This window comes from Harpia harpyja, chromosome 11 (assembly GCF_026419915.1).
Source record: "Harpia harpyja isolate bHarHar1 chromosome 11, bHarHar1 primary haplotype, whole genome shotgun sequence".
Classification (NCBI taxonomy): Eukaryota; Metazoa; Chordata; class Aves; order Accipitriformes; family Accipitridae; genus Harpia; species Harpia harpyja.
This window is the reverse complement of record NC_068950.1, coordinates 27,559,180-27,569,838: the sequence shown is the minus strand read 5'-3', so window position 1 is coordinate 27,569,838 and position 10,659 is coordinate 27,559,180. Positions and strand designations below refer to the sequence as shown.

Sequence of the window (10,659 nt, the reverse complement as noted above, 5' to 3'; positions counted from 1 at the left end):
CCACTTAGGTACAGACAGCTACTGTCTCCATATCAAATAAATCAGAAATCAGGCCATTAGCTATGCTTTTAAGAATACTAAGCAGTAGTCTATCTGTGTTCACAGTGATATAGCTTATAGGACTTGCCCAGAGAAGCTTCATCACTGGTAGCCAGTGGTAAAATAAAGTCCTAAAGGACAAGAGATATGAAAAATGAAGAAGAAAAAGCAAATGTGGATATAAGCAAAAACTGAGGAAAGGGAAAACAAACCAAGCTAGGAATGAAGATAATGAAAACGGTCAGGTTAGCAGCCCAGTGAGACGCGGCTAAGTACTGTCCCCAGATGGGAACCTGGGCCTGAGGGCAAAGAAATGAGTTTGGGATCCTGGAAGAAGACTCACATTCTGGGTCAGGGTCTTTAGTCGTTTATTAGCACTTATGGCCAGCTGCAGTCAGAGAACACTGGGTTTAGTAGCAGAAGTTATTTCAATGAGAAGAGAACATTATAAAACAGTAAAGGGGTTTGGAGGCAGTGAATGGTAATCCCTACATGAGCAGAACCTGGAAAATTCAGATTTCAGTACCAAATCAGTGACTGAGGCCATATGTGGGAAGAGCAGCTCATGCTCCTTCATGACTTGACCAAGTGCCTATGGATTTATACGCAGCACTTAAAAGGAAGGCATCAGTAAACGTACTGCAGATGGCAAAGGGAATGGGTACAGTTGACTTTCAACACAAGAAACTGGATTTAAAGCCTCTTTTCCCTGTCACTGCCTATTTCTTTAACAGTTCGGGGTTAAAACGTATTCCTCGGCTGTTCAGCTAAGGATATTTGCCCTAACCTCCTTGGTGCCAGGAACCCAAATGCACCCCTGAAGATTTGGAGGCACAGCAAATGCAGCCATCAGCTGGATTTCAGGGACTACAAAACAAGTGTCAACCTCAGGCTTATACTGTCTTCTCCTGTTTGCAGTTTCTGTTTTAACCTATGGGGTTTTTGTTTGTTTGTTTTTACAAGACTTGTTTTCCTGCTTCTTTATCCAAATAAGGCTATTTTCTTTCTCCTACTTTCACACAATTGTTTTTTCAGGGAAGAGACAGATGAAAGAATTATTCCTTGTCAGCAAGACTTGTACCTGGGTGACATGCCGTTCCTTATTTGGTTAAAACACAGGTTAACGGTGTTAGCTTGCATTCTGCTTTATCAGTCACTTCTTTTCTGAAGCCATTTCAAAGAGCACAATAGGATTCAGAGCTTCAGCATGTTGCTACAGCAGTGAGGATGGATTTGGATGAGTTTCACAGAGCTACAAACATGATTCACAGCTGCTGCTGGCTTAAAGATACGTAATCAAATGTTTAGATGTGAAGTTTCATTTTTTAATAAACAGATTTTTTAGAAGTGGTAGATTATATTTAAGAACACTCACCATAAACTTGATGCAACCATGTTTCACGTTGCAGGTCTCTGACAGAAAAGCAGAGGGATTATCATCATCACTCAGTATGTAAACCTCAGATCTTAGGAGTTAAAAATACTACTTTTAAGTGAAAATATAGGCTAGAAAGCCCAACAGTGTTGCGATTTATACGACATGTAGAGTACAAGCACTTTGGAAGCTGTGGGAAGGCTCCAGGGCTCCCTTCGTTCCCCCACTGGTCACTAAGAATTGTACTTTCGTGGTCTCTGGGCTCACAGTTACCAAGGATGCTATTTGCTTGCGTTTTAATTGTAGCAAAAAGAGCGTGCAGCGCCTGCACGAGAAAGATCTTTCAGGGCTTTTATGACAACCTTTGCCTCCACCTAGAAAAAAAGCATCCCTACAGGGATGCATTTATTCCCATTTTTATTTCTAGCCAAAATAACAGCATGTCACTCTTCAGGCAACATGTGCAAACCGCCTTCATAACCAGCGACATCCCGCCCAGCCCCCTCCACCTCCCGTTCCAGCATGCTGGAGCTACCTGCACTTGAGCTCAGGCAGCCAGAATCGCTTGCCCTGCCCGGGAAAAGGGAAAGCACCGCAGCCAGACACCAGCTACTTGGACCACAAGGTTTTTCTACTTGATGCACTTGAGTATGACTAAGAAGTTTTATGAAAAGGCTGTTAGCTGACATGTTCGAATCTTAATAGGAGAACAGGGCGCTAAAATTAGAGAGATCTATTGTTTTGCTTTTTTAAATACAAGTTTATCTGCCTATAGTGCAACTAGAAACCAGAACAAGCAGTGCCAGAGTATCAACCTTAGCAACACCCCCACTCCAGCCCTTGTTTAAACAAACAAGCAACACCCCCAGCATTCTTTCATGCTAAATTTGATCAACCTCTGCATTTTCTTTGTGTGTGTGTGTGTGTGCGCGCGCGCGTGTGTGTGAATGATTGTGACATGGCAATGAATCCTTTCATGCTACAGCAGGAGACTGTGGGGAACTGCAGAGCGCCAGGTAGGCTGTGTTTTTCAGAGGACTCTGGGTCCAGGTACACGTGGACGCCACTGCACAGCTAGTGCTGTAGGGAAAAACTGCTTCTGACTGGGAGAGAAGGCATCAGTGAAACTAAGTTGTGCAGAGCAAGAAGTGGCAGGATACGTGCAGATGAGAGCCATTGTTATTTGTGATTCTGCTTCAGATTTGGTGCCCTGGCTCTGGTGATGTTCCCTCCACCACCTATCATCATTCTTGGTCTCCAATACTGGAAGGTAAATACCCTCTCCCTGCCTCACCTCTGAATTTTCAGAAGGCTACAGCCAGCGAAACTGCCCTCTTTGCCTCGCCACCCAACTACTCAGGTTAGGGTGGAAGTCCCCGGTTTAAGCGACACATGCTGTGCAGCTCACCTCTGAAAGAACACCAAGAAGCCTGCGGTGTTAAAAAGGAACATTTTATTGCAAGAGATTACAGACCTGGCACTATGGCCAAATGTTTCCATTACATCAAAATTGCTACCCATGTATCAGGCAACAGCACCTACAAAGCATGGTGGATTGAAATACCTGAAATCATAATGCAGCCAGTTTTTTAAAATAAGTACCACCCTAAAAAGATTTAAAAAAAAAAAGTCAAAAGTATACAAACCAATTTTTTTTTTTTTCTTTAATATGAAACTGGTGTTTAAGTATCCAGGCCACTAACTACTGTGGTAAAAAGTGGAAAAGTCTGTTAACCATAGCACTCAACTAAACAAGTCTCATTCACAGCCCTTACCATTTAGTTAAAAGCAAGTACTTGTTACTCGCTGTTAATTTTTCCACATTTATTTGGCCAACATTTATCTTCTGTAGGTTTTCAGAATTGGGTAGGAGATTTAATGAATAACCTCTCTTTAAAGCACTACTGACATGCAGGAAATCTAGAACCACAACTGGCCCAGAAAAAGCACTGGAGTCAAAATAGCTTTGCAGGAACAGATCTCCCCGTCAGAGTCCCGTGACGCTGACCTTTTGAAACTTTGGATGGGTGCACATCTCTGAACCCCGATTCATGACTCTCATTCCTCTTGTGATCCACTTACCTCAAAGACCTTGGTGATTTCCCTGAGCGTGGCTGAAAAGGCAGGACTTTGAACAGGCACATAGCTCAAACGTGAGAAGTCTGGCCCAGGACATAAACCCCAACCGTTAGAATCCCTGTCTCGGGCACGTTAGGTGCTCGCTCTCCCTCCCCAACGGCTAGTGTTAGCTATTGTCTTGTCTGTGCTTTTTCTCCCATCGAGAAGAGTCACTAGCTCATCTCCTGACACCACTGGCTGGGTAAGGTGAGCCCTGAGGAAGCACAAGCTGGATCTGTGGGCAGAGCGGGACTGCCTTGGCTTGTGGGAGCAGTCCACCTAATCCAATTCACACAATCCATATGAAGCAGTATATGGCAAACACAAATAAATGCCCAGGGATCTTTGTGAGCCAACATTTGTTATCTGCTTGCCTCCATCTCCCATTTTCCATTCATACGGCCTGAACACACTACCACTTGGCAGCAGCTACCACAGGCACTTTAAAATTGCCTTTCCAAGGGCTGGCAGAAACCTCTTTTCAAGGAATGCAAACAGAGTTTTAATTTTTTAAGATGATTTGGAAATATCATCAGGACTAGGGGATATGGGCAATCGTCTTGCAAAAAGTGAGGGGTGGTCTTCTACAATTTCCCAGGCTTCTCTAAGCATTCTGAAAATTCCTTCGTAATTTTCCAGAGGCTGCTACTTAAGAGACCTTTACCAGAAACTAGGGTAACTCCAGAAGCATGTAAGATTGTGATAAGGAACCAAAATCAACCAAACAAAAATCACTAGGCCACTGCAGCCTTTGCCCCAAAGCAATCTAGCCAACATGAACAGACTAACACTCATGTTCATATGTGCAATTCTGGAAGTCCAGCTCTTTAGCACAGACTGCCATAGAGCCTCTCAAGCCACACATCTCAAAACATGAGATTCATATAATAAAGTGACTGATTTAATTAACTTTCTTCTACCAGACTATTTAGAATCTCTGTAACTCTGGAAAGGGGGATTTATATCTCATTGTCGGTAGTGACAGATCTGAGAAAACAAATAGCCCCACTTGAAGACTAGAGGCTAAAGAAAGCTTAAGGGTACTCAATTATTAATAAAAAAAAAAATCATTCAGTCTGTATCAACCATATATGCAATTAATTTAATAATTAGAAGAGTTCTAGAACTTCTGTATGTATTTCAAACTATATTGTCAAGGACCTGATGCAAGCAGGGCACACAGCTCCAGTGCACCCACTCAGAAAGCCTGCCACTGAAAACTGCCGCTCCTCATCAAAAGAATCTCATTTTCGAAACTAATCAGGCCTAGAGCTCCCTGCTCTTCAGACATAACCTTGCATTTTAGTGTTACAAAAAGCAGCTTGCTATTGGGGTTTAATAAATTAAATAGAATTAACTAGGTTTTTTTATTATTATGAACCTAATAGTTTTTGCTACTGCAAAATTCTGCACAGTATGGCTTCACCTTACAAGCATTCTTAACAATACTAGATAAATAGCATTTGCACTTAATTTATTTTTTTCATCTGTTAAAACAGCCACAAAATATGGTGCTCTCACAAGCACTTTTTTTTGGTGAGAAGGGTAAACAAGCACTCTATTAAAGCATTATAAACATTCAAGGTGATCTGATCACTTCCCTCTATTCTGTTTCAACACATTGCTGTGAATCTTCCATTTTCACAGCATATAAAAAAATCCCACAATCATCCACAAATTTAGAAATTTGTTAGTCTGCATACACATAAGTTGTCTGCAATACACTTCAACATCCCAGTTACTTTCCCAAAATCTCTAAAATATTTTTTTTTCTCCAGCCTTTAAATGTATTGATGTAGATTTTCCCGTTAAAAAAAGGGAATAAATTTTGACAATAAAGCTAAAGTTATCTGTAGCAACTTGTGCAGTAAAACACCCGATAGCATTAATTTAATAACAGAGCTAGGATGGCCTTGTCTTAGGACTCTGTCCTGCACAGCTGTGCTATTTTAGCCCATCTATTTTATCAGAACATTAACAAGCCTCGTGTTAACTCTGAACTGCGCACATACAGGAAGACAGACATTTATTCATATTTTCCACCAATCAAATGTAATGCGTCTGTGAACAAGTCAGTTTATTGCAAGTAAATGTACTTATACTTAAGATCATGAGAAGATTCTAATCTCAAGCAAGACAAATCAATTTCACAAACTTAATTCACACAATGCAAATAAATGCTTCACATTATAGACATTTAGATTTTCTTTAAACCTTTTTATTTAGAGATTTTTCTGGTAAGGAGATATACCATAGGAAAGCAATTTCACTGGCAGTGAGGTATGTATATACTCTACCAAAATACTCCTCTTGTTTTAACTGCTTTTAACTTTATTTACATATAAAGAAAATATCAATGCATATCCTTGGCTTAACTACAGTATCTGTTACCCTATATGAGTAAAATGAAATGTTACTTTGCATACAAAATTGATTTGTAGAGGAATCTGATTTGATTTAAACAAAAATCATGTTCTGAAGACAGTTTAAATGAACAAACACAATTCATCATGACCAAGACACCTGCACCATATTTCCATCCTCACAGCACATTTATTTCAGTAATTCTGTAAGTAGGTCCTTAGCATGAGCATAGTGTTACAGTTTTCATACATATAATCACATCCAAAACAAGCTCTAAAATTTAAGTTGTAAACATTCTCTTCATATGTAGAAACATTTCAATCTGCTTTCGAATTTTCTAAAATGATCAATCGTTTAAACAGAATTATAAATGAAAAGTCTACTCTAACCGTGTAGTGAGCAATGCTTATTAGTACATTTCTACAGTGTTAAATAAAATAGTAGAGAGGCAAACTTCTGTAAGCAAGTCAGACTTTAAGTAAATCATCATAAAGAAACAAACTTGTTAACAAAAAGATGCTTTGTAATAAAGAAAGTTGGATTGAATCTACTATGATACAAAAACATAAGGGTAAATACCATCTTTGTTGACAAGTAGGAGGTAGCATGGATGCACCACTTTATTGTCAGTGAGAAATGCAACTGAAGTAAAGAATATTTCCTTACCACAAATTTCCAGTATTATGTACATATTTCTCTTAGAAATTTGTTTAAACAAGTTTCCCTCCACTTTTTAGTACAAAAAGCCTCATGTGATTTAAAAAAAACACTTACACACCTAGATAGAATAGTACTAATTGCCCTATTTGAATGAAACAGTCTCTTGAACTATGAAGTACATGATATTTAATGCCCTAAGTTGAGTAAATTGTATTAGCAGTTCTTGGTATTATACAAAACACTACATACATACAAACAAAATATAATAATATCTTATTTTACTATGTAACTCTTTTTGGAATAAACAGAGCCTTGATTTGGGTAACACTGAAGAGAACATGGTTTCTTTGTTTTATTAAAATCTGTCTTTTAAGTACCCATGTGCAACAATTTAAAAATGGCTGCCATACATGTAATGGTCTTGTATTGATAGTGAACACAGTAACTGACAAAAACATAATAAACCTTAAAAACACATCTTCCACCCTATATAAAATATAAAGACTACTTACTGTAACTGTTAAGTATTCAATTTATTTTGATGTTACTGTAATCCACTTCCTCTATTTTCCTGTCTTTAGCATTTATAAACATAATTTAGTGTAGCAATTTATTTTAAAAAATGACAAAGTATTTCAAATTTACATCCAATTAAAATTTAAAATGTTTCCTTGTTCTATGATGCTGCTTCTGCCATCAGTAAAGAAAATGAAGTTTCAGTAATTGAAGCAGGCTTTTTAAGTAGTGATGTGACTTCAACCATGCCAGCTCCAGTCCGTGGAAGATTTGCGTTGACAATGTGTCGCTGCAAGTGCTTTATCCAGTCTTCTTGAACAGACAAAGGTCCTCGAAAGACCAGACCACAAAACCTATGCAAATATTAAAATTAATCCATCAAGATATATCTAGCTCTACTGAAAAATTATAAAATAAAGACATTAAGTGGAAAGTCTTAATTTTCTTGAAGTTCGTTTCTACATATTTTAGCTGAAAATCTTAGTAATTGATTTCATTTATAGTAACTGTGAGCATAAACCCCCCACAGTTTATACAACTTACACTCAACATTTTTAACGCTAGCAGTAACAATCTGTTGTTCTTATGTAAGGTTTCTTTTGAAGGACAGAATATTACTCAGACATGATCAGTAAGGTTTTAGCTAGAGAAACAGCTGGCAACCCAATACCTGAGTATGACTGATTCAAGTCCTCTTGTTCAAATTAATGAAAATAGGCAACTGCTTCCCCCCCTTATTATTCAATTTAATCACAAACACATTTACAGGATACAATCTTAAATCTTCTTATGACTATAATTATCAAGCTCTTAAGAATGTGTTCTTTCAATTAAAATAACCCTATGTACCTGCATCTGAGTATGTAAACTTCATCAGCACTATGAGGTAATGGCAGCATTTTTTTCTTGCTTCCAGATCTTGACCTTGACTTCTTTTGCTTACAGTCTAAAGCTAAGGAGAGAAATTTCCATATGTGAAAGTGATACTTCAATGAGTGTTAAACCAGAGACATTTAGTAAGCATCCCCTATAGCAGTAGTGAAAAGACATCTACCTCCTTGTTGTCTGTCATTTAATTATAACGTAAATCCAAAACAATTACAGTGTGCTCTAAGAAATTTGCTGGCAAAACATGTGAAGCTATTTTTTTTTTAGTTTAGCACAGTGCTTGCTCTTTAAAAGACTAGATAATTGACATTCAGCATTAACCTGTTGTTTTAGTATCAGCAAGCACCTACTAACCTATTGCAGAATTACACATAAGCAAAGCACCATTGGAAATTTCCTTTCATGCATAAAACGCTGTCAAAATCTTGGAACTTGTTTTGTAGTTCAAGTACCATCATAAGACCGCTCATGTTCAACCAAGTTACAACTTCACAAGGTTGTAGCTTTCAGCCAGTATAATCAAGAATTTCTAGTTTGAATAAAACACCTGCCGTTTGTTTTCAACAAAGTTTGTCCTTTTATTCTAAGAATTTCAAATGAAGCTTCCCCCTTACTTCTGTCTGAATTCTAATGCATCTTACAAAAATCATGTATTAATCCTTGGCAGTGGGAGCTGGTATTAGGACAATCAACACGGATGGCAAGGCCACTTTTTAAATTTAGTCTAAGCATTTGGAACTATGTATGAAAATAATGCGTTTGAACAGGAAACGCATAGCAAATGGGTTCAGTTAGTACTGAGGTCTGTACCTCTCATAAATAGATGTAATAGGAATCTGTAACAAAACCTGGAGGTTCTAAGAAGCAGCCAAAGTTGGGGGGTGAGGGGATTAAACTGAGTTAATATTGTTATGATGGAAACAGCTGATAAAGCTCAAGAAAAAACTAGAAGTTTGGGACTGCTTGAACTGAGAAGTATATCTAGCTACACTGTATTTCAAAACACAAGACACCGACACTAGAACTCCACAGAAACCTGAAAGATGGTAACAAGTGGTATTCTTGATACCAAAGGCATAATGCTATGCTACTGAAGCATCGTAACAGCAAAATTAAAAAAAACATTACACTTGTCTAAGTTTTGACTCCTGTAATATAAAACAGAAGAATAAACCTCTTAGTATTCTGAAGCATAAGACATCATCTGGTGAGGCAAAACATGCTGCTTTAAAGAACACACAGTCTTGATTGCATCCCTCATTTTTCTTAGGTCCTCCAAATGAGCACCTCTCAAGCTTTTACCCTGTAGTCAAACTTTTAACTTGTAGATACACCAGACATTTCCCAATTCCATCCCCAGATGTAAAGATTCCTACAGTATCTAGAAAAATTAGAATGAATTTTTGAGATTTAAATGTACCAGAGCACTAATCAAACAAGTAGAAAGCAGATACCAACCTAAAGAGACTTCCTTCAGTCCCTGGGTCAAGCCATCATTAGGAAGATGTGGCTCAACAGCATTTTTTCAGATAGCAACAATGAAAGCAGTCTGGATATAAAGGCAGTAGTAACCCAAGGTGGCGGGGCAGAAAGAGAGAGAGAGAGAGAGAGAAATGGCCAAGATAGCTTCTGGAAAAGTGAATAGGTAAGGGATTCTTAATGCTTTATGCTCTCATCCAAAAGCATATTCTTCATATAATTAGGAAGAAAAAAGCTAACTATTTTTCAGTCTGTAGGAACTACCAAGGAGTATAAATATTTTACATACTGCAACATCAGTAACAACATCACCAGAAATGTAAGCAGATAAAATACTGAAACCCAGACACCCATTCTCTGAAAAGAACTATTTGCACGAGGGCTGACTTATCTGAAGCAGTTTTTACAGCAAAAGCTTTGCCACTGCTGATTTTGCAGAACATAATGGGAAGGAGGGAAACAGAAGTCAGTATTATCTGAATGCAAACACATCCATGAGTTGCATCTGATGTCAGTTAGTTGATGTCAGCTGACATGAGTTAAAAAAAAAAAAAAAAAAAAAAGCAGTAGCCAGAAAGCTCCTTCTAGAGAAGCCTACATGCATTTGAAACAAGAACTAGCTTATTTCCTTCATGTTGGCAAACGTAAGACATTCATTCCCATCAAGAAATTTGATTCTACTCACATACATCCCAAGCATTTCAGAGAGCTTTCCCTTTCTTACTAGACCTGAATTGGTCTTCTGCAACAGAGTTCCTGAAACCTAATGGGGGTGGGTGTGGGGGTGTGTGTGTGTGGGTGTGTGTGTGGGTGCACGCGCGTGTGTGTGTAATAATCTTCTAAGAAAATAACCATCTGAACTACTATGCAATCAAACAGACAGCAACACAAACAGAAACTGCCATAACATACCAGGAGAGGTAGCTTCTACTTCCTTTAAATGTACCTTTTCCAAGAACAATGAGAAAACAAGGAAAACAAAAGAATGGGCATCTTCTCTGAGCCATTTACAACAGAGGCTCTAGATAGAGAAATTACAAAACAAAGAACAGAAAGTATCACAGTAAAAGACATCAAGAAAAAAAATTCAGATCACTCAATGCGTTTTCAGAGTACCTTAGCGAAGATCGGAAGTACATTTGCCCAAGCAAGAAGCTGTTACAAAAGATAGAAAATACTAAGAATATTAAACCTGTGTTCTGCAAGGAATATTTCTTTTT

At 38.1% G+C, this 10,659-nt stretch overlaps 1 protein-coding gene across 16 annotated transcripts in view; it reads right to left on the bottom strand.

Moving 5' to 3' along the window:
• Positions 1 to 2,845: 2,845 nt before the first annotated feature.
• ZNF644 (zinc finger protein 644) overlaps positions 2,846 to 10,659 on the bottom strand; it is an 83,474-nt gene continuing 75,660 nt past the window's right edge. For all 16 annotated transcript variants that reach the window (XM_052801936.1, XM_052801947.1, XM_052801938.1 and 13 more), the window contains 2 exons: positions 7,922 to 8,024; positions 2,846 to 7,425 (listed from right to left, as the gene is read on the bottom strand). In XM_052801936.1, the coding sequence (XP_052657896.1) occupies positions 7,233 to 7,425; positions 7,922 to 8,024 (296 nt within the window). In that variant the 3' untranslated portion in view covers positions 2,846 to 7,232. The remainder of the gene's footprint in view (positions 7,426 to 7,921; positions 8,025 to 10,659) is intronic.